Source organism: Channa argus, chromosome 11, assembly GCF_033026475.1.
Source record: "Channa argus isolate prfri chromosome 11, Channa argus male v1.0, whole genome shotgun sequence".
Classification (NCBI taxonomy): Eukaryota; Metazoa; Chordata; class Actinopteri; order Anabantiformes; family Channidae; genus Channa; species Channa argus.
Window position 1 is genome coordinate 16,128,982 of NC_090207.1, and position 24,870 is coordinate 16,153,851.

General features: G+C 41.1%; 1 protein-coding gene across 20 annotated transcripts in view; it reads right to left on the reverse strand.

Moving 5' to 3' along the window:
• Positions 1 to 24,870, reverse strand: part of mef2cb (myocyte enhancer factor 2cb) — a 71,135-nt gene that overhangs the window by 28,097 nt on the left and 18,168 nt on the right. For all 20 annotated transcript variants that reach the window (XM_067520153.1, XM_067520164.1, XM_067520162.1 and 17 more), the window contains 2 exons: positions 12,786 to 13,013; positions 2,652 to 2,855 (listed from right to left, as the gene is read on the reverse strand). In XM_067520153.1, coding sequence (XP_067376254.1) covers positions 2,652 to 2,855; positions 12,786 to 12,839 — 258 coding nt within the window. In that variant the 5' untranslated portion in view covers positions 12,840 to 13,013. The remainder of the gene's footprint in view (positions 1 to 2,651; positions 2,856 to 12,785; positions 13,014 to 24,870) is intronic.

A 24,870-nucleotide genomic window follows, 5' to 3' on the forward strand; every position in this document is an offset into this window, starting at 1 on the left:
CCACGTTCCTGCACCTGTGACGTAGCCTAGCAGCGACACAGAAGGCTTGACAAGAGAGATCCAACCCTATGTTCCTGTTGCTCCCCCCTCACTCCACACACATTCCCCTCTTAGCCATGCTAAACGTGCTGATGTCTGCCCTTTGGCCAATCCCGTTTGCACGCTGCAGCCAGGGCTGAAGGCCTCTTCAGATCAATTTCCCTTGCTGTGAGATGCTCTGAGAGTGTGTAGCCCGAGTCCTCTAGGGATCACAATGTAGGTAGCGCTCCACAGCACTCACCCCCACTAGGCTCTTTAGCGTCTTCCCCTGACACGGCTGTTTACACGTTAGCTATCCTGTGCTGTCTAATGGAGACACAGTTAAAGCAAGAGCTTCAGAGCAGTGAGCTGTTGTCACAGGCTCTTGTTAAAACATGTGACAATTATCCTCATGAGTTCAACTGGGGCAGAGTAATACAGTCTCTATAGAGTGGCTCAGGGGCTTAAGTTGTGTAAAGGCTACCTGGATGCTAAATGGGTAAATCTAAGTGACACAATGTAATTTTTTCTGATTTCATATATTCACTTAGTAATTTTGCCATTAACAAGACTCAAACTAAGCTATAAGCCTCCTAACATAAATGCTTATAGCTTTGCTATAGAAAAATGTATTCAGTGTTTTATTAAGATTACAAAGTTCTAGCCCCTGCCAAATTAATAATTTGAAAAGCTCTGGTAAAATGAATTATACAAAGGGAACAAAAGAGCTCATGTTCCATTGCAAGAATAGGTTATGCTGTGTCTAGTGGATTTATTGCTTCTAAAAACTGTCTGTGATAATGCATCCAGTCCATTCACTTTGTTTTCATCATCAAGGTTAGACATATGTTGAGTGCTATCACTTGATGTATGAACAACATTAACAGACTACATATTTGACTGCACCAAATGAAAGTGGCAGTGTGATGGAACAAAAACTATGACAATGCCAAATCACTGATAAGTTGGAATACATCATTATATACAGCATGGGAATCATGTGAGACACAAAGTTCTTTAAAGAAGTAAACTTTACATATCAATGTGTAAATTCAAAGGGTTTGTAGTCAGGTGCAGAGTGCCATCTGGAATAGCAGGAGTGTTACTGGTGGGCCTGTCAACCCCGTGGGCAGGCAATGAGCCCAACAACACACTTAGAAAAAGATAAAAACACACCCCATGCTGTTTGGTTTTATGTTCGACTGAGTAGCTCCATAGGTGCACGTGTGGCAGGAGCAACAATTCACTTTATGTTGTTGTTATGCATACATTTTGACCAATTCATAATGAAGATTATTTTGCCAGTATCTGCCCGTACAATTACAAACTAACCATGCATGAGCAATAAAAACAATAGGGAACATACTATATGGACAAAACTGCCAAAGCTGCCAAATGTATTTGTTTGTTAAAAAAATCTGCCTTAGAGTTGCATATTTATATTATCACAGTAAATGATTACATTTTAGAGTATGTACTTCAACTTGTATGTACTTCAACTTGAGTTAAGTTATACTTCTATTTGTAGTGAAGTATCTTTTCGGCAAGTAATTGCACCTGACTTGAGTATTGAGTTTGTTACTTCTACCACCACTGCATCTATCGTTTTTAACTGCAAAATCCAAGTAGGTTATACTGTGTAGGTAATAACTGTGTTAAATTCGTAAAAACTGAAGATAATATTTGGAATCTGTGCTTTCTGAATCATAAAACATACACGTTTCACACTGAATTAGAGGCAAACATACACATTATGAAATGTACATAGAACTTTCAACAGAATTCTGAAAATACATAATGTATTCTGCATTTGCAAATTTATCTAAAAAATATACTCATTGATTTAAAAATGTAATTTAACAAGCAGATAGAGATTATTGAATACAACCATTTTTATTATACCTTTTAAAATTATTTACTCAACCTATCCTTGTGGGACAGGTGCAGTTTAACCAGCAAACAATGTGCGAGTGTAAAGGTTTTTGTACAAGAATAAAGGATAGCCTGTCTCTGTGTGTAGCCCACCAGGTCTGTCAAAGCACCAGTGATAATGTTGCATAACAGGTTCACATTAACAGCTTAAGGATTCTGGAGGGGGAGGGAGTCATTTCCTGCTTTATCTACCTGACTACTGCCTTGAGCCACACTAGTGACATGTGTCCAAATGAAGTCAGATCCACATCCTCGTCTAAGAGGCATATCAATAGTGACAAGACACCAAGGGCATGCACTAGTGATTACACAGTGGACAACCTGAAAGTTCCAGATCAATGACAGGCTACCACTTCAGTGTTACATAGTAAACACACAACAAAGAGGCAATTTAAATAACTGTAATAAAGTCTTTTGATTCCAATGACATATTATTTCTTAGATTTAAAATGCTGTCTTTAAGTATTTTTTTAAAAGTGATAGATATTGGGATTGAACCATTTGGGAAGACAAACAAACTATAGGAATAATTATTTCTTACAGCCTGTTAGGTGTGAAGAACAAAAGAGAGAAGTAAGGGTTTCTGTATGAGTCACAAATGCTGTAACCATCTGTCTCCTTATGTGTTTCCGTGTGTTTGCATGTTTGTGTGTATCTATGTGCACGTGCAAGTGTGCCGTCTGTGTTTTCTCGTAACTTACCTCCACAATATCAGAGTTGGTCCTGCTCTCATGGGGCTCATTGTACTCAGTGTATTTAAGCAGGACCTTGTCCATGTCTGTGCTGGCATACTGGAACAGCTTGTTGGTGCTATTGAAGATGATCAGGGCAATCTCACAGTCACAAAGCACGCTCAACTCATACGCCTTTTTCATCAGGCCAAACTTTCGCTTTGTAAATGTCACCTAAGGAAAAAAAAAGAGTTGGACAAAAATTAGAGGATGAAGATTAAAACAATTACGTAAGAACAATGTATACAGTTAATGTTTGTTCTTGTTTACAGATAGATACATTCACACACTATACTTAAATGGATTTTCTTTTGTGGAACCTTAATAATCAAATCCACATTTTTATTCAACTTGAACAAATCACTTAACTAAAAAAAGAAAAAAAAAAATCAACCTCAACCTAAATCTATTCACCCAATCTGACAAAAGAAAACACCCCCTGACTGAAACAGTCCATCCACTATACCAGGAAAAAAAGAAAAAGAATCAAGCTGGGTTTGCAATTAGGGAACTGAAAATACTCTGTCTCAGACAGATAACGGCAAGGAAGATCAGTTATGTTTTGTACATCAAAGCACAAAGATGTTCATCATGGAAAATACATCAAGATATATTGTTTCTTACGTATGACCTGAATGCCCATGCTAACTCCTGATTCTATATGACATATATATATATCATCTGCCGTTGACGTGGTAACACACAGTTTAATTGTTTTGCTGCCCAATTGAATACCTCTCATTGCAAATAACTATTGATATAAATAACAGGTTCTCAGACAGGTTCTCAGTGACAATTTGCTCAACTTACACCACAAAAAATTGTCTTCTCTAATGGCGCCTTTTCATCTCTGTCTCTTTGTTTGTGGGTATGTGCACGTGTGTGTATTTGTGTGTGTATGAGGCCGAAGACCGGTGCCTTTATTGACACAGGCATAAGTGCGCACACTGTCAAAATAGAACAGCGTCTATTCTGCTATTGTTTGAATCAAAAGTAGAGCAGCGAAAGTGAGTTAATTCTAGTGAGCTGCACCTGGTTTCTTTTCAGAACCATGTGCGCAAGCTCTTTGGGTGTAAGGGAAACAGAGAATATGTGCCACTGCCAGCTTCCCCCTCTGAGCAGCACTGCTTTTTTTTCATTAAAATGTATTTTATTTTCTTCTGTGACTGTGTGCATAATGTACATTGGAGCTCTGTATTGACTCTGTAAGCTCTGTAAGTTTTTACTGAGAGGAAATACTGCCAGAACTATATCCAGCTGATAGATAACGATCTCGCTTTACTGATCAACTGCATATTTGTCTCTTCTCTTCTGACAAGTAGGGCCAAAAAATACAGAGTGAAGAGGCCTTAATAATAAACTGTAAACATGGTAGGAATCAAGTAAATCTTTAAACAAGAGATCAATGAGATTCATCTTGCTGTGGAAGATCAGGGGCATGAATGTATAATTTCTGGCATAACTCTATCATGCATTGCCCTTCACAGTCCCCATTACAACTTCAAGCCCTGAAAGAGGAGATAGAATTGAATGGATATTGATAGATAGTTTTAGATTTCCTGAAATCATATCTTCCAGGATGCAAGAGAGAAACTGAATATCAAACTATACCTTACCCCCACCCTGTCTTTTTCTCCATCTCCCTCTCTACTAAGAATGGGTAAAACCTTGCATGAACTGCCAAGTCCTGGACCAGCTTTCCATGTAAAAGTTTTCCAGTGATGTCACTGCATCATGCAGAGCTATCGATCACGCAGCAGAGACTGAAACCAAAGACACGGACAGTGTTCTCACTCCTCGCAAACCAGTGTCTGCACCTCATGTGATTCACCAACAACAAGATGAAAATGCTCCCCTGGGCTCTAAATACCATGCTGACATTTTCACAGTTATACCGAAATGTGGAAAAAGAAGCCTAATTCACAACACTATAAGATCAAAAGACATCTTATGACAATAAGATTAATTGTCATATCCAACCCTCTCTTAGCTTTATCATCCAAAAACTAAACATAGGCATCTTAAAGGGGTCTGCAAGCCTTCCAGCAGCAGAGATACAATGCAAAACACACACAAACAGAACAGTAGGTCAAAGCAGGCTATTCAGAAACAGGACATGTTGAGTGTTGTCTTCCCCCTGTGCTTTGATGCAAGGAGCACCAGGGGCAGACACAGAGCACAACCCACTGCCGGCCCAGGTCCATTATCACTCACTTAGTCAATCACACCCTGGGGCCATTTTTTTAAATTTTATTTCAACCTTTATTTATTGCCACTCTTTTTGTAGGGCCACCCTTATCAGATTAACACAGTTAAACACATTCACACCTAGAAGCTGTCCGTTACAACCGCAGTCTAACTTAGGAGCTAGCTGGGGTTAAATGTCTTTCTTAAGGGCACCACAAGGGTGTTGATAAAGGAGGGGCAAGCACTGCATTTTCACTTGTCCCAACCAGATTCAACCATGTCTGTCCTGGAGATTAAAGTAGCAGCCTTCCAGTCACAACCTCTAACCAAATGCTTAAAGAAGCAAACAGTGGTGGGAGTAGTCGTAGCCACAATTTTTTTTTAATTCAAAAGGTGACAAGTGACTCATACAGTGGGCTGTCTGTGTGTGTGTGTGTGTGTGTGTGTGTGTGTGTGTGTGTGTGTGTGTGTGTGTGTGTGTGTGTGTGTGTGTGTAAATGGGGTCAAGAGCTTCTAGTCTCAGAAGGGGGCTGACCGTACTGACTCAGATAACAGTGGTCCACTCACAAATAACCATAACCGCGCACACTTACAAAAACAGCAGTATAGGGTAACAAGCAACTTGGAAGAAACTTGTTTTCTGCCTCTCATTTCAATGTGTAAAAATGAAGAGCAGAATCCATTCCAACTTGTCTTGATCCTCACACTTTAAATGAGGATCCGTGCATGCATTTCCCACATATTATAATTCACACTTAGACTGACTTTAACAACACCACAGGAAGAGAATGAGTGTGATTATGAAGCTTTAACTGACCAAACAATAACACCTACATAAATATCACACTGCACCTCCACATCTCAATCTGACACGTACAACCTGCTACCTCCAAATCACATATAATACTAACGCAATGCACATTTATCCATAAATACATGGGCATATATACAGCACTCTACATGCTTGATCCTACAAGTAAACAAGTAATCATTTGTCAGCTATGCAATTTTTATGTTCAGTATTAAATTTCACAGCCATGACTTCATGGCTTCGCATGATGTTGTCATGTGACCCTTTTAGCCCATCAACATTCAAGCCAGTGATGTCATCACTGGCATTTCCTGTGTAAGCTCAAAACAGCTCACTCAGACCACACGGCAGCTACTGGACATATATCAGAGAAGCTACTGCTCAGGACTCTGATGCCATGAATGGTTGACCTTCTTAAACATTTACATTGACATCTGACAGAGTCAAGATGAGAACATTTTATTGAAAAGCTTATAGTTTGTGTGTTTGTAAAGTCATAAATTATGATGAAAAACTTCCTTTGTGAGCATAACAAATGACAGAGCATTTAAAGTTTCACTTTGTTTGGTGAGTGCTGTGAGACACATCACTATATTAATAACAGAGCGCATGACATTACAGCACATTTGCAGCTATTCATACTGTTAAAAGGCACCAGTACGTGCACACACACACACACACACACACACACACACACACACACACACACACACACACACACACACAGTCAAATTCTGCAGACCACTTATGGCAGACATTAAGGTAAAGTCTAAATTATGGCATCATGGGACACTTTCAGACTGCCATTGTGCTTCTAGGACAGTCTGTGTGTGTCGTTGTGAAGTGGTTAGCCTCTAAAATTATAAAACCACACACACATATGTCAAGTAAAAAGAAGCAAGACATGTTTCAAAACTAGTCTAACACTATGCATTCTGGGTTTGCATATAAAACAAAAATAAAAACAAAACAGATTCTTTCACTATTAACACTAACTAACTAAATTTCACAACAACAGCTGCACCTTCTAAGAGATTACACAAGCATGGAAACATTTAAAGCACCAATAATAGATAGTACACACTTTTCCTAGTACACAGAAGATCAAAACACTCATCCAGAAAGACACATCTAGAATGGATAGAGGCAATTATGTAGCAGTGTAGTAGTCTTTGTCATATAATGAGTATTCACTTATTCCAATGGCTATAAACCTTATGAACAAATACTGTAGTCTTCATTCATTCTCCCATATTTTTCGGCATAAGCAGAACAGATTTAGAGGAATGTTCCCTTAGACGCATTCACACACCCAATAAACACACATTTTACTACAACACCTTTGCTTTTCTTTCATTTTACAATGTATATCTGCATGTTCATGTGTTTAGGATTAATTACATTTAGGGTACCAATAGAAATTGCCAAAAACAAAACTAGTCTCCAAAATTGACCAGTCACATTTCCTCCAGCAAAAAATAAGAAAAAAAAAAACAGGATAAACAGAGGGATGAGAAGAAAAAAGGGATAGTGGTGATTCTCTGCCACAAAAGAGGATAGAGAAAGAGAGGAGGGAAGAGGAGGGAGAAGAGAGGGGGCGGACGCACAGGAAGCACATTTGTATGCATTTCCTCTCATAACAGGAAGAGGCCAGTGGCTTCCCCTTCACAATGGCTTCGCTTCTGCTCCCCACCTCCTGCCTGCTTCCCTGGGGGAGGAGGAGGTGGAGGAAAAGGAGGAGTGGAGAGACAAGCACTAAAAAACTGCTGGTTAGCAAACCAAACATGGCCGTGCAGGGACACACACTTGCAAGCACACACATACATAGATGTCAGTCAGCTATAGAGCAGTACAATTTGTCTTGAGACAAACACTTATCCCATTGTCAGGGTCCAAGCAGGAAGACACAGGCTTACGCAAAAGGAATAAGAGGAGCCCAAGACCTGTGCCTGAACTCTGCCTCACAGCCAAAGAAGCTGTTAAGAGGGGCATTAAAACAAAAGAGGTTTTGTCCAAAATCTAATATATGCTATGTTCTTCTCTCTCCTCAAAACCGCACTTATCATCCTTTTTCTGTTGGCCTTCATTATACAGTAGGAACAAGAGGCAACAGACTCCAAAGATTTCTCCATCTGAAGTGTCTACTTTGAGTTGTTACAACCTAACCTGTGAAACTGAAGGAGTGGTGTCTGTTTAGCTATAGGTGTATGTCCTAAAATACATGCCAGTTTAGATAGTTGTTCTTACCAGACCTAGTAATTACATTTCGGTAACAGCCCTGAAATAGCTGGCTAAGCTCCTTCACTGTATGTTCCTGTTTATGCTGAAAAACCACAACTGGAAAAGGATATACCAACTGTCTAAAAAAAAAGAAAGAAAGAAAAAAAAAGTGGATGTTGTATTGCACGGCCCAAGTTAGTGGCCGGAATGACAAAAATAACTTTGTTGTCATTCATTTGGGGTAGAAAAGCACTTGTCTTCCTAAAATAAGCTGATTGGTTTAACATGATTTTTTTTTTACAAAGATTGTACTGTATGTCCTCCCAAGACTAATTGTTCCAGTGATTTCTTCTGCATAAAGACCCTATTAACCCAAGTTTGCACGAAACAAAGTCTAATAAGCACTGCTCAAACCTTTGTGCCAGTAAAAAAGGAAAACAGAAAAAGTGAGAGAAGATATAAATCACCTTCAGATTAAGTGCCTCTCCCTCAATTTTAAAGAGGGAAAGGCAATTAGGTATTAATTAAAAATATAAAAATGCACCTTGATAAAATTATAAAGCACACTGATAAAAGAATAGACATTTATTTTGAAGATTAAAAGTCCAAAATAATCGGACAAAGGAATGAGAGGATGTTGAATAAACCATTTAGACTTTCTAGTGCAGGGAAAAATTGAAGTTGAGGTAAGAGAGCAAAACGAACCATGTGAAGAACATGTGAACAAGAAACAAAACAAGAAATAAGTTGAGAAGGCAAAACATAATAAAGAAATACAGTGGAGAGAAGGTGAGAGCTTAGTGAGCCCTTTTCACGTGAGGTCTCGCAGCGCTGATCATATGACAGAGAAGAGTGCCACTCGCTGTGGTAAAAGAAGCAGATGATAGAAGGTGGGAAACAGGGAATTAGAGGAGGGGTGCAGGGGTGAGGAGCTACCCTGTGGGCCTCATTATTTTCCTGCTGTTAATTTCACTCGCACATTTTCTCACCCCAGTACTGTTGATTAGAGAGAAGAATGCTTTGTTGCAGAAACAAAAAGACCCCTTATTGTAGCTGCAGTGCTGCAGTGAAGATGGGGAGGGAAGAGAGACGTATGCAGCAGACATAAAAACATGCACTTTTTAAAATCCTTTTCCATCCAAGTATGTGTTAGTGTGATTGTTGTTTGTGGCAGTTGAGAGATCCTGTTGTTTTACTTCCTGTGACTGATGACCTGATCCATGTTTAACCTTTTGCCCTGGGTCCCTCACCCCTTGGAATCCACATGTCCCACATATATACACTGATTTGAACAAACAAGCCAGCCTGAATTAAGCCCACTGAGTGTACTGGTTGGAGAGGTAACACTAATTAGAGCCAATTGCAGTAAATTAGTTGATCCCGAAGATGAAGGAGATACATGTGTTTTAGATGTGTACATGTGTTTACACACAGTCTGTGTCTATGCTGCATTCACTAAACACTAAATGCAGCATCTAAAAATGTGTCTATAATGTGTATAGTCTGATTATTAAGATCAGTGCGCACACACACATATGTGTGCATACATCTTTTACTTTAGGTGTGTTTCCCTGCCTGTGTGTGTGTGTGTGTATGTGTACATATACACTGAGGCAGGAGAGTCTGCTCTCTGTGTGCAGCCCATGAGTTTATGGCACAGGGGCCTCTTTCATGTGCCCGAGGCTGGGAGAGGGTCTGAGTGGTCAGGGGGCTTGGAGCCAGGCTTACACACTGCTGTCCACTGTCCAGAGCTCCGGGCAACCAGTCAACGCCAGGGAGGCCCAGTCCTTCTGCCCATGCTCTGGGGAAGTGTTTCGGGACCTGGGGGGTGGCAGCCCAAAGTGGCCGCCCAAAGAGAGCCAGGCCCAATGCCCACTACCATGCTGCCTATGCAGTGAGGGCAGTGTAGCCCTGTAGGTGGTAAGGTAGTGTTGACAGCCACACAGAGTGGGGCCACTCTACAGTGAATTGCAGTTTAATGTGTGTATGAAGACATATAGGAATGACAGGATGTACAAACAAAGGTTTTATTTTACTATTTTTAAATAAAACAGGAATTGTAGAAGTTGTTTGTTTATTGCAAATATAAATACTGTTGGATGGATTTTATGTTAAATATCACTTTCATAATATATTTTGCTCAGAATGAATCTGTTTAATACAAAAGACCATCCAACAGCAAGAAAAACTATTTACATATTAAAACACAAAAGTATGTAAAGAATTTATGGCTGAAAGCAACACTATACAAACTCCTCTGATGTTTATTTGGCTTGGGCTCTGGGACATTTCCTCAAAAAGGAAGTGAAAATATGCAAAACCAAAGCTTCCGTTTTTTGGGGTTTTTTTTTTTTTAAGAAGAAGAAATTTTCTGTGTCTGCTTCTGTCTTGTGATGTCCGCCTCAACAAAATGTAGTGATGTCATTTATTTAGTCTTAGGTTGAATGACACCAGATGCATGTGGCATTTTCCACGTGATTTAGAGACATCGTATTAGTAGAAATCACTATTTGAGTAAAACAACTACTTAGCAAGTAATCTATCACTTTATAGTTAAAAACAACAAAATCCAGTGATATATTGATTTCCCTTTCCCTGAACCCCTTCTCTCCTCTTCATCTCCTCTCCTCCCTCCTCCTTTCCCTGTAAGTAAAGCCCGGATATCTCAGACATCGATTCCCCTCAGGTGTCCTTCCTGTCTCCCTCTTTCCCTCCTTATCCTCAGGAGCCAAAGTGCCTGGTGCAATTGGCGGTCCCAGTCCAAGGTAGGATGAGAAAGAAGGGCTGAGATAACAGCAAGGAGGAAGTATGGGTGCTGCTGCAACATGATAGCTTAAGTCCTCATCTAAAACTCTGTGACCTTTTGCTTGTTCTTGTTCTGTCTCTCTGTCTGCCTGTCTCTCGTTCAATAACAAATGCATTATCTAGAATATAAGCACACATTTGCACACACCCTCCCTGCTTTCTTTTTCTTTATATGTATGTCCATTCTATTCTGTTTTCTGTGCTGCATCTGCAACTTTAAACACACTCTTTCTGAGGTGGGCCACTATGACCCAGTAAGTTGCTTCTGCAGCTCAGGTACATTTACTTTTTCACTCCCTACTTTATATCCTGTTGTTACTTAAAATCACATTCAGTGAAATCAGTTATGACAAGGCTCACAGTCTGCTCCTTGAGCATTGCCCAATCATCTCCTTTGGCCACTTTAAAGTAATTTTCCTTTGGCTAAACCTATTGTGTTTAATAAAGTACACTGTGACCAAAGGTTGTAGAGCATTATTGTGGATATCACACAGTAACTATTCAGCAGTTTAGAAATGGAGTGTTTGCCTGAGTGTATGTTTGACCTGTGATCCAGGGGCCACATTATCAGCGTATGGATCCAATTGGGCTAGCAGGAAACTGACAAAGTGTCAGTGGTCAGTTGTGCCACAGGAAGTGATCGATTGTGAACCTCGAGGGCAGTGAGATAGCTCTGTCTCTATCTATTTCCTGCCACAGATGGTAGTGTCTGCTTGAATCACGCTGTCCACAATTTATTATGTCTCAAGTGATGCCAGCTGTTGTTAAGTAGTGTAGTTGTTAAGTAATTGTTTAACTCAGAACTTTTTGTGAAAATGTACCTTGTGTACTAGGTAGAGGAAAGTTACAGCAGTCTAATGGTCACTGATTTAGCTCAAGAAAAGTACTCTGTCAGTGTTTGTCTCCCAGACTGCCCTTCACCTCCACCCTGCTGGCCCAGTCCAGTGAGTCACAGTAGACCATCCCATCTCTTTTTAGTCGTTTATATTTTCTCCCACCCTGTCTTTGGGATGCTACCACCCTGTGCCCGGTAATATTCCACTGCCAGTGAGCTAAACTGGCTGGCATGGTGTGAGTGGTTGGGTGTGAAGGGTGTTTCAGTTGTAATTATGCCCGACCTCCTAAAATGTAAGTTCTTGTGCAACTAAACTGCAAATGGGCTTACATTTTTATCGGAAATGTGAATTATGTTTCGATGCAAAATCTTTTTTATATTTTATATAACATCATTAACACAAAGAGTCACATGGAGGTTGACAGGCATATAATGCCCAGACTGTTACACTGATTTATACTCTGGAGTCTGGTGTGCGGTTAAGTTCACAAATGAAATACACTTTGGTTGGAAGTGGAAAAAGTGTTTTTAAAAGGATAACTTTCTTCGTTTTTTTAAATTGAAAGTATTTTTAACAATCCTTATTCAGACCCTAAACCAACAATACTTTCTCTCTACTCACACATAATGTTCGTCACTCTCCAACCTGGATTAGCTTATTCGCTTGTGCCGTAGACCATCACACATTACCCAGAGACAAATCCCTTTACTCGCTGTAGTGCTTGTCTAGTCCAACACGATGGTCAAGATATAGTTAAACTTGTTGTTGTTACTTTATTTATTTTTTACAAACTCAAGCACACAGTTTTGAATGACTTGTTTTTTGTTTTTTTTTTTACTTCTTTTGGACAATAACAAAGGTCTGTGACACATACAAATAAATTAATCTAGGTTGTAGACTGACAGATATTACCAAGGATTTAGAGGCAATTTAAATTTTAGTAATTACATTACAAATGTTCTTATGCAAATCCATTTTAAGGAATGTTTTCCTGGTGCCTTGACACTGGTTTGTCGGACTGAGATGAAACAAACCTGCCTTTATAAGCCAATGGAGCTCTTCCACCCAAAGCAATAACCGTGCACACACTTCTCTGTCCCCCAATTCACATATTGCCCAGACTCCCAAAAGACCTTCACTATTGAGGGCTATGTGGGGTGTAGGGTGTTTCTCCTTCCTCCCTTCTCCACCCCTCCTTTCCCCCACCCTCATACTCATCCATCCTCCCATCCCCCAGGGACTTACCTGTCTGTTGCGTTCATCCATAATCCGCGTGATCTGAATCTTTTTCCTCCCCATCGTCCCCGTCTCTTTCTTTTTTTCCTCTTTATAAAGTACTTTATGCTTTCTTCTCTCTCCTCTTCACTTCTTCGTCTTACTTTTCTTCTTCTCTTCTCTTTTCTGCTCTGCCTTTATATGTCTTTTTTTGTTTTCCTTTTGTTCCAATCAAGTCAAAGATTGCTGCATCCGTACCTGCAAGAAAGAGAAGGGGAGGGGGGGAGGAGAAGATAAGTATTAAATGTAATGAAATATAGCAAAATACCAAGAGAAAAAATAATAAAAGTGGCATCATGGTGGCCACAAGGGAGGGTGAAGAAAGACAAAGAATCTGTCAACAATGTTGTGAGAACGGCTGTGTTTTTCACTGTCGATATCATGCAAATCAGTTTTTGCATTTTTTTCTCAGGCACAGAGTATGAGAGAAGACAGCACTGTCAGGATCTCGCCTTCTTCACAGAGAGTTTGACAGTGTTTTGGAAGTGCCGCTAACTTAAATGCTCTAATCACCAACACTGTAACATTACCTCCAGACTGAGAAACACATTTTGTTTCTTCCCACGAAACTGCACTGTATTGACAGTGGAAGTGCCAGACTCAGGTTTTTCAACTCTATCTGCAGCTCATCTCCAAAATGGCAGATGTGAGTTGTAGGAATGAATACAGATGTAAAGCCAAGCTCAGTCTTACCACTTCCTGAGATTTTGAAAAAAGAAAACATGCAACAATGCCAGTGTTTTAAGAGTCATCTTTTGAAACACAGTCAAATGTTTTTTAGAAAAAAATTTTAAACAAAATAACAACATGAACTTAGTCCATGTAAGGAGCATGCACTTGAACATTTCATCATGTGTGCACCACTAATTGTGTCTATAACTGTGTTTGAGGAGTGGATGCCAGCAATGGTTGGGCTGGACTGTGTGTACAAAGGAGAAAGCTGCGCTCCCAAAAAGTTTGCCTGAGTGAGTGAGTGACTGTGTGTCCATGTATGTGCATACGTGTGTGTGTTCTTGTCTGAGCTTGGCTAAGCCAGAGCTCCAGTGCATCTCTCCAGAGTGCTAAAGTAGGCCAACCCAATCTATCTCAGGGAGGAGCAGAAGAACTGTTGTTGTGTTTTCTTTTGACAGTAGAGGTGATAACGTCCCTCGTTATGCAAATGAGCATCCCATTATTTAAGCTCAGTGCAATGCAGGGGAGCTGTCAGCGCCGTCACATAAAAAAAAAATCCTCCATCTACCCTGCCTTTTTTTCTCTACTTTCCCCTTCTTCTCTCTTCTCTCCTTTCTGAACCAGATTTCCGGCACCTGGCAGCACAAGCATCAGACAGTGATGTGGAAGACGACACCGCTTTACCAAAAGACATGTCAGTCTCAGTCTCCCTCTCTATCACTCTCTCCCTCTCTCTTCTCTCATACACCCTTGCTATCTTCCTCACTCTCTCATATTATTTCCTCTGCATGCTCCCACACACATCCATGCGCATTGCAATGCACTTCCTTTTCTTTTCTCTGCTTTTTTTTTTATCTTCCTCTAACCTGAATCCATGTATTTATTGAGTAACTTGCAAAAAAAAGCACAAGGAATTGCAAAACCCCTGGGGTGAGCACAGCACACTGCTACGCACTTGACCTCTTTGTGCGAGGGAGTAGGACATTGATAATGAAAGTGCGCAATAGGGACGTCCAGGGATACAGTTAGGCCTGTAGCAGGAGCACACAAATGTAGATCTTTTCATGTGCTTGAATACTACCTGCTTGAATGTACAGTAGAGAGCGTTCAGTTTAGTTAGAACAAACATTACAATGATGTTGGCCTTTAATGTCTATATGCAAAACCCCGATCTAGTACACATGTTTAGTTTTTAAGAATTACCAATTAAAAAATGCTCTGCCAATAACTTCCACCACACAAAATAGAAACACAGAGAAACAATACAATTTGAACAATGATAAAATACATGACAAAAAACTTCCTGAGTTGATGGTTTGGAATACGCCCACTTATGGAAGAAATAAGATACAAACATAAATGCTTCATTTGGCAGTTAGAACAACAGCCATACTGCACCATCACAATAATAACAAGATCTAAAATAACTCTGTGGCAGCTCTGAAGAGGCTATCTAAAACATTTTAGCATTGCTTTGCCCAAACACACCCTTCCATCTAGAAGAAGACAAAGGAGGATGTTGTCAGACAAACTAGGATTACAAGCCAACACTAAGGCGCTTGGCACAAGACAGCCAGACAAGGATATCAATCAAGTCGGCATACTTCAATCACTGGCTGACAGCAACATCCCCTCCCAGTCTTTGTGCACAACACTACCCAGTCTGGGCAATGCTCCAAACAAGGAGGCGTTACCTCTGTGATCCCTGCCTCCTGGGCTCCACCTCCTCCTCATTCCTCCCACAGCCCCATGAGCTGAGCTGAACCTCTCAATGTCAACACCCACTGGGGCAACTAACACCTTAGGCCTTATGTAACATTAACAACTAAGACTAAGCCCGTGTCCTGAACATTTAATCCCTGCGTTTGGCTCCCAGCACCAGCCAACGCTCCCTGAGGTGAGACTCTGCTGCCGCTGAGCCCTATGTCAGTGCCTTACCGCCGCAGCCACCCCCCCATTCCTTCGCACTGTTGCCTCATTTACCTCCTCCTACACAACGTTGCAAGTCCCCTTCTCAGTGTCCCTTCTCCCACCCCCCTCTCCTGTCACCACCCCTACTTTTTCCTCACACCCGCCCCCGTCCCATATGAGTGCCAGGCAGCTCCTGGATGAGATCTCCTGCCCACCTCCTCAGTGGGCCACCTTATGTCTTCTTCCCTATTGGTGAATAGAGCATCAGTTAACTTAACAGATTACCACTGAATCACTCAATCCAATTTAGACTCATGACGCCATGACTGAAAAGAAGGAAACTGCAGAGAACAAACACATCTTAGTGAACATGGTCAAGTGGCAATGGACAGTAGTCCTCAATAAGAAATTTTCTCAGGGGGCTGACTTTGACACCTGATGCTGAGAGGGCAAACGAGGTGAGAAAGTAAAAAGAGGGAAAATGAGGAGAGATAAGAAAGAACTAACAAGCTTCTACGCATTAAGCCCATTTGCTAATCCTAAAATAAGGTGTAGATAAAGAGGGGAATGAGCTGTGGAAAAAAATTAAAAATATTTATGTTCTTTGTGTAGTCTGACAAATGGTTTGTCTGTATTCAAACAAGCCTGGTAACTGGAAGGAAGCAGGAGCAGGCGACTGCTAAGGTCAGAGAGCACGCTGGCACAGAGCAGACAGAATAACAATGGTTGCTCCTCTGCTTGTTTTATATCCTGGGTCTCCGTGCTCTGAGTTGGAGAGGTGACAATGAAATAGAAAGATAACAGAGAAAGAAAAACAGAGAAATAGAGAGAAGACAGGAAAACAGAGCGAAGCATAAAGAGGAATCTTTTGAACAGGCACCAGGCCTCTCCAGAGGGGAGGGGAAGAGCTGTACCCACGACCCTCCCATCTGTTAAGCAGACGGACGGAGAGAGAGAGAGGGATGAAGGCTGGGGGAGGATGGGAGAGATGGAGAGGGAGCAGCGATTCAGCACATAGATCTAATGAGCATTCTCTCTCTCTGTGTGTCTCAGAAGTAGAGCTGAGAGGACGATGAGAACATATACACTGCACCACAAGGCTTGATTCTAGGTCGCCTCACTCCCAAGTGTTTAGTCACTAAAAACTAATATACAGCACATGGCGCTTTTTCACATTCTAATAGACAGTCTGTAGGGTGCTTGTTAATGTGACTTTTTTATTGAGGACAGATACTAAAGACGACTATAAACCAAGGGGGCAACAAAAAGAGGAACTTTACCTTGACTCATGTTCACAATGTTTGGTTTTGGAAACCAGAAGAAGGGACATGACAAAAAAATGAGAACAAATTTACATGAACTCTATTTCCAAAAACATAATCACGCCTATTTGTGTGGTAGACATTATTTCTCCATTCAGAGAATTGTGAGGGGAAAATGTTAAAAATGAAACTGACACTCCTGTAAATGCAATGCGTGCAGAAATCTGCTGATGCTGACGTTCTCAAATCCTAATTCTATACCTTATAGCAAATTGGTGAAGGTGATTTATCATGACAGGATTGGCAATATTTCTCCAAGAAACCCCACCTCGACAGCACAGCCTCGGCTCATGGTACATCTGCAACACATTTGGTAATAGCGTGTCCTGAAAAAAAAATATATATATGCCAGTATCCCCTATCCTCCTAGGAAATGTAGTTGGGAGAATTTGAAATAACATATTACACTGCAGTAAGTAAACCTTTTAGGAGGTGTATCATACATTAAATAAACGCTCTCTCTTTTTAAATAAACTCCCATTTCCTTGAAGGGGGAGGAGAAAAAAAGTGCTTTAATACAGTTTTCCAAATACAATCTGAATGTCAGTACACACTCACAGTGCAAAATTTTTACTTGAACATTTCTGTCATGTAGAAGATTTTTTTTCCCCCTTCATTTCTTTCTTTGGAGGTTTCGTCTTTGTGTTTTTGCTGTAGCTATGTGTGTGCGTTTGTGTGCAGGTATACATGAGGATATGTTTGTGAGTGTGTTTATGTGTGTGCTTTTGATTTAGAAATCGTGGTACACAACACTTTATCTCTTGTAAGGATAGATGGAGATGTACCAGCAGAAATGAGAGGAGGGGAAGGATCAAGCAAAGGAGCGAGTCGATGGCCAGGCAGGATGGGAACAGAAAAATGTGTATCAGGTCTCATTGTGCCTCTAATGTCATTACAGGCAGTGACTCCTCTATGTGGCATGCCGCACTCCCCATCTGTCAGAGCGAGATAGGCAGGGTGACGAATGGCTATCACTGCTACTTCCCTCAACCCCCTCCACCCCCACCAGCCCCACTCTAATGTCTGTATCTCTTTAGAGTGCTGGGGGAGAAGAGTGACCTAAACCTGGGCGGTAGCCCATGCGTAGGTGGGCCTCTATGGCTCTGAATCTCAACAGATATTAGGGCTAATTTAACATGTTAGCAGCTAAAGAGATTAGCAACATGTACATCTGGGGATTAGAGTGATAGTGGTGGATCATCTTATAATTTGTTCATTCCTTTTTTCCCACTGAGCGCTCTAGCTAAACTTGAATTTGAGCGGCGGCAGTGTGTGTGTGTGTGTGTGTGTGTGTCTGCTCTTGTATTTACGTTGGAGGATATGTCTTCACCTGTCTCTCTCTATTAGCTCATGGTTTAGTTGGATCATTAGTGAGACAGAAGCGGTTTCACGTGTATTCTATTTTCAATCTCTACGTGCCTTAGAACAGAGACACCTGTCTATTGATGAGAAGGAAAGTGAGCCACTAGCATGTGGTTTTAGGACAAGTTTTATCCACTCTGTCAAACACTAGTAAGTGTGATTGACATTATGGAACAAAGTATGTTGTAATAAGTAGCAGCTCAAGTGCTACAAGATGAGCTCTCAATTCCTCGCCAACCCCAATTCAGCCAATTACTCAACTTAAAACTTTATACCTCAACTTTAAACCTAATTGATTTTATAATAATGAGACTCTGTCAGCACTGTTTCTCCTCTTAACCTTCAATCCAATGGTTCTGCCCCAGGGTCTTGGAGGACAGGAAGACGGGAAATACACACACACATACACACACAGAGAGAGCTCAGCGGAAGGATATGACATCAACAGGCAAAGACAATCAAAGGTGCTAAAGGTGCTTCCTTCCCCAAATCACTAAGTTAACAAAGTATAAATTGGGATTCAAAATCCAATTGCCAGTCTTTACTTTTATCTCGGACAGCAGATGATAACTGCATATAAACAGAAACAACTTCTTTTAAGACTTACTTTAGCGACAATGTTTTCCTGCATTTCACTCTTCTCTACTTAGTCACAATATTAGCAGTAATAAAACAATTTTTGTAGTTTTTTTCTTAAAACGGTCCAAAAATACAATGTTTATTTATTATCTAAGAATCCTGTCTCAAAGACAAAAAGTATGCATTTCCAATTTATCTCAACAAAATTGTGTTGTTACAGATAATATCTTATATTTAATGTTCTATTATAGACACAAAAACTTTCTGATTTTAAGACACTGAAAAATTTAATTCACTCTGGTACAGTACGGGTTTTAGGCTTAAGAGCACGGATAGCTCTGGGTACTGCTTTGTTGTGTCATGTAATCATTATGAGTGGGTAGAAACAGAGTCCAAAGCCCTGCCCTTCGTTTGGGCAGCTGCATGTCTCACTCAGCACCAGCAAACAAGGGCCTTGGGCGGCAATTGAGACAGGTAGCCATCCGTCAGAGGCAGTATAAAGACAGGTGAGAGCCATCTTTCCATAGCACATTGGTGACTAGCCCAAGGACGAAATGACTTGACAAAATGTGTCAACCTCCCTGTTTGAAAGGAGGCCAAGGGCTGTAAAGCCACAGCTGCTCGTCCAAAGGCAGATGCGCAAGAGGGTACATGGGATAGCGAGGCGAAGCAAGATAGACAGGGATAGAGGCTTGCCCTTATGGTTAAAAAGGCATTCCCTGTTGATTTACACCAGATTTTTATTGTGACAGCGGCTTATAGTTTTAAGTGATAAATGAATAAACTTAGAGGACAGCAATGACAAACCTGCCACACACACTCTTGTGCCAAGCTGGGAAAAATAGTATCATAAAAAAAAGGAGAAGAGAAGAAAAAGCAGAAGCAAAGGCGAGCCACAATTTGGAGAGGCCCCAGAAAGGCTGGAGTGAATCACCATTTAGTGCATTCAGTCTTTCCAAAGCATGTGCATAAAGAGGGGCAGTGCATGCATTCAAGTTTAAAGAAGAGATACTGTAGAAAAAATGAAAAAGAAACAAATCAACAGAGACGTACCACAGGAGGTGGAAAACGAATGGAGTGCGGCTGATGTGATAAAAATTACAGGTGTTGAATGGTTTTGAATATGGAAGTGGTGCAGATTGTGGTAATACACACATCTGATGTTTAAACATAAATAAGTTCACCAAAGTTTCACTTTATCAAGACTCTCACAGTTTCTTTTCACTTCTTCCTCTCCCTTCTCTCTCTCTCTCTCTCTCACACACACACACACACACACACTTACTTTCCAGCCATTGTAAGTCATTTACAAAGCTCTGAAGCATGTTTTTCAATGAGTGTAAACCACTGTCTCAACTCACATGTTTTCAGGACCCTGTGAGCCAGGACCCAGGTGTAACCAACTGATGGCATTAAAGGGACAGGAACAGCAATTGAACACAAACATAAATGATATCTTACTCACAATTGTACATCTAAGTGCACAGATACATAATACCTTTGTTAAGTATATTATATTCATAAAAATACATCCCCATTATGAACAATGAATGAATTAAGTGGCATTGCTGCATAAACCCATAAATTACTGTACCCATCCCCCACAGGAACAGCCGGGAGTCATGTCACTAAGAACACAAAGCATTGACATATTCACCCAATTATGTTCCCTGTCGAGTATGACAATGTCTCAGGATGTTAGCAACATTCTCCAGTGTGGGTGGGTGGGGGGGGGATTTCAGAGAGTATGTGTATTTGTGTGTCTCCAAGTTTGATGTTTAGAACTGAGGTTTACGGTCTGTTGCTGCTTGGGCCACTGATGTTCAAGCACAGCAAACACACCCCACCACTGTATCAACACCAGACATCATGGTTAAGATGATCCGCTGATGATTTCATCACACCCCCACTCCTTACTGTTTCTCTTTGCCACAGCATTCTAATCACTCTAATTAAAAGCTTTGTTCATTTACAAATCTCTGATGACAATTTGTTTCACTCTACCCTACAGCAGTAGTGGCTGTGAAGAGAAGAGAATTAAATTTGATCTTCTGACAGCAATTATTAAATGCTCCCCCTGGCTTCAATTAAGGCCCTCAGGATAATGCTAACATGGCTAACCCTCATGCAACCACTTCCTTATTCTTCACCAGCTTCCTTTTGTCACCCCCTTCACCATGCCTGTGTGTGTGTGTGTGTGTGTGTGTGTGTGTGTGTGTTTGCATTTCTATTTGAAAATGTCTGTCAACTCGGTGGGTATGGAAATGCATGCATGCTTGTGCGTTATTATCCGTTTTGCATAATGGCTGATGGGAATAAAATAATTTCCCTTTTTGGATGTTTGTTGTAACTAAGTCAGCATATGGGTACTGACATATCTATAGGGAAGTTGTGGAATTTACTATTTTCCCTCGTTTCGCTTCATCAGCAACTTTAGATTCCACAACGATACTATTACCCGAAACTGATAATATTTTAGGTTCTGACCAAAAAAGCCAAAAGTGAGGATGCTGACCATTGATGATCTATCTTCTCCACATATCTGTCCACTTAGGTTCAATGTGCTGAGTGCCACAACTAATATACATGCCAAAAAAAAAAAAAAAAAGGATACAGCATAATTATCAAGTATACACTAGGCAAGTTGCGATTCTGCTGTGGATGTGTATAGAAGTGAAAAACAAAATAACCCTTAAAATTAACTTTGTAAAGAGGACTCCCTCTTGTTGTGACACTATAACATGTCATGGTCACAGCCTTGCTGAGCTGAAGTGAGAGCCACAGCTCCGCTTTGAGTCTATACACAGCATGTGGGTAATTTGAAGAGAAATAGAAGGTTGCACATTTCAACAATGATGTCCTTCATAGTTTTGACCTTCTGTTTTTTTCTTCTACTTCTTCTTCCTCTGGTCCCAGTGCTCTGCTAGAAAAACCAAGTAACCTAGATCATTGAGCTTGGAGAGAGTGGGATTGTAACAGAGAACGGAGGAGACAGAGAGAAGGAGAGACAGAGGTAGAGAGGGACGGAGCAAAAGCTGTAGTAGGACAGATTGAAAAAAGATAGAGACAGACTTTTAAACCCACCACCCAACTACAGAAATATAAAAAAAAACTCCACAAGGATGATGTCAGGTTCAGTCCTTTTTTTGGGTTACCACAAGCTGATTGTTCTGATTACTGGTGAGCATTGTTTTCCTGTTGACGCTGTGCATCATTGAACAAAGATTGTTCCACTGTTAGTGTTTGTTTAAGTAATGTTTTCAGGCGTGCACACACACACACACACACACACTCACACACACACACACATAAAATATAAACTTGAGACACAAGACGTTTGCTCTGCATCTATTATTTACGTTACTCTGTCAAATGAAGGTGCCTTCCAAATGTTTTAAAAAGTAATCTACATTAAAATATTTCTCAATTTATTTGACGATAAAAAAGGGACATAGTCATAAGAAAATTCAGTTAAAAAAAGATTTTTTCTTTTTTTTTTCTTAACAATAGTTTGAACTCTTTGCTCTCGTAGAGCTCTACAGTTCCCAGAGGAGCGCTGGTGAGGCAAAAGGTTGTATGGAGTGTGGAGGACGTGTGGCTGCATACGGTACCTACAGATCAACCTCTGTTTAGGGGAGTGGCCCCACCAAGGCCAAAGCTGGGCCAGACCTAGCCCAAGCCTCTCATTAGTCATCGGCTGGGTGCTGTGTTCCTTTTTGGAGTGGTTAAGGGGGAACCGGCAAGGGTCTGGCAGTTCTACTGTACTCCACTCCCAGCACCATCACAACCCGACCTCATCAAAGTGAGCGCTCGTAATTTGTCACAGAAAGCAGCCAATTAACATATGTTAAGGGAGGAGGGAGGACAAGAAGAAGGGAGCAGAGGAGGGGAGGGTGAGTGAAAAAAGATAGTGTATGATTAAAGAGTCTGCACAGCTGCACAAAATCAAGATGGCAAAGAGAGGTTTGAAAGAGACCTCAGACCCAGTAATCTGATAAAGCTTACTGTTACTTAACCCCCATAAGCAAGAGAGGGAGTGAGGGGGAGAATGAAATAATAGAGACAAACAAATATTAAATTACTGCTGTGAAGCTACAAGCTTTGGCATAGTGCCTCTGCTGTCAATATGTGGCTACAGTGAAGGCCACTGTATCACACAGAGATGACCCCTCTTGCCAAAGCGCTACTGCTGTTTGACCATGCTCTATTTTTAGTTCAGGGCTCACCATTATGCTTGATGTAATTCACAGTTATGCTAAATTCTGACAAAAACTTCTATTTTCCTACTTTTTTTGCACCCCAGCAATTTAGGGTTATTTTCATTTTTCATTTATTTTTCTGTCACAAAGTCACAGACTAGCTGCTTACATTCTGACTTGTTTGTTTGCTTTCAAATTCATGTTCCTCATGGTTGGTTTTTAACATGCTGTGTGTAGTTATTTATGCATGTATGCACGCTTGTGTGTGACTGTGTGTGTGTGTGTGTGCGGGTGTGCATTTATATGTCTTATTGTTGATGTTGTTGTTGTAGGAACATCTTGTGAAGTGAGTTGTGTGATATTTTGCCTTGTTGTTGCATACAGTGGCAGGCTGAATGCATTAGCAGTGTACGCCGATGCCACTCTGTGTTCTGTCGTATCTCAGCCACCTCTGCCTTGTCTTTCTACAGCGACAGATCACACAGGCTGACAGGCAAGTTTGGGTCTTCGTCTGCCGCGCCATTCTTCCCTACGCGGGCTTCGACTCGTTCAGTGAGAAAAATAGGAGAGGCGGGGAGGGAAGCTTTAAACAAATTTCAGTGATTTTAGAATTGTACGTCAAGTCGTGGGGAAATCCCCCAAACAAAAAGGCAGCAAACTTAAACAATAATCCAGTATTCCTATTAAAGTAATTGGAAATAAGCAAAATATTATTATTGTTATTTCTATTATTACAACAATAAATATTATTAGTTATTGTTATTAAATGAAAGTTATTTTGACTGAAATCAGCTATGAAATCGGGAAGTAAAACCACAAATGGCCAACAGAAAAGCACATCCTACATTATATATAAATCATGACTGTTTCTTTTTTCCTCCTCTTCCTCTCTCTTCTACTCCTATCTTTGCCATCAAGCATCAATCGTTATTTATTTATTTTTCCTATTTGGGAAGTAAAAGGCTAGAGTGGAGAAGTGGGGGATGGAGAGACGATGGACAGAGGGGGCGGCAAGTTGTGTTTGGTTCACAAGGCTCACTGAATTTTTCTCTTCTCGTCTTCTCTGTGTTGGGAGCTGGTGGTTCAGTGAAGGACCTGGCTGCCTGGAGTTCCCCCCCTCCACTCAAATCCCTTTGCTGCGAGCACAGCTGCACCGTTCACATAACCTCGCCTGCCCCCTCCTACTACCACCCCCTCGCCCCCCAGCTAATGATAGCAGATCACGTCCCCTCCACAAGGCAACAGCTTTTTCCACTTCATGTACATACACATAAACTTGGTGCATGCACACACACAAGAGCATCAGACACGCGCACATACTAGTGGGCACATCATATCCTTTTTCCTTCTTTTGGTTCCTTCCCTTCATTTTTTCTCATATCATTCAATTTCTTCCCCTTCTCTCCACCCTGAGAAAAATCCCTTGGCCTTATGACCCAAAGTAGGCCTGAGAACGTTAGCTCCCCCATCCACCCACCGACCCCCCCCCCCCCCCCCCCCCCCCCAACCCACACACACACACACACACACACACACAGTCAACCCTGTCCTCCAACTGTAAACTACACATTTTTCTCCCCGTGTACAACTCTGCACAGCAAGTGACCTGCATCACAGCTGTGTGTGGGAATTTGTATAGGTGGCTGTGTTTGTAGGAGGCTTGAGTGCTTAAGTGTGTGAATATATGTATTTGCACATACCTATACACCTCAGTGTTAACACCACATATGCTGCATGCATTGCGGCATAACTGCATGTGTCTCACTTCATGTACATATTTCTGTTACGTATGTGTCTGTGTAAGAGGTGAAGGCAGCTCTGGGCTTCTGCTGCGCCTACTGTGCATTATCCCAAATAAACAAGTCATTACACATGTACTTAACCAAGGGGAGCTGGCGAGCAGTGGAAGCTAATCCCTGTTATCGTTCCCAGCATTTCTCTTCCGATTAGACTACACGGAAGAGGAGCCCAAGAAGGTAGGTTGCTTAGTGCAGGAGGAGGAAGAGTGGG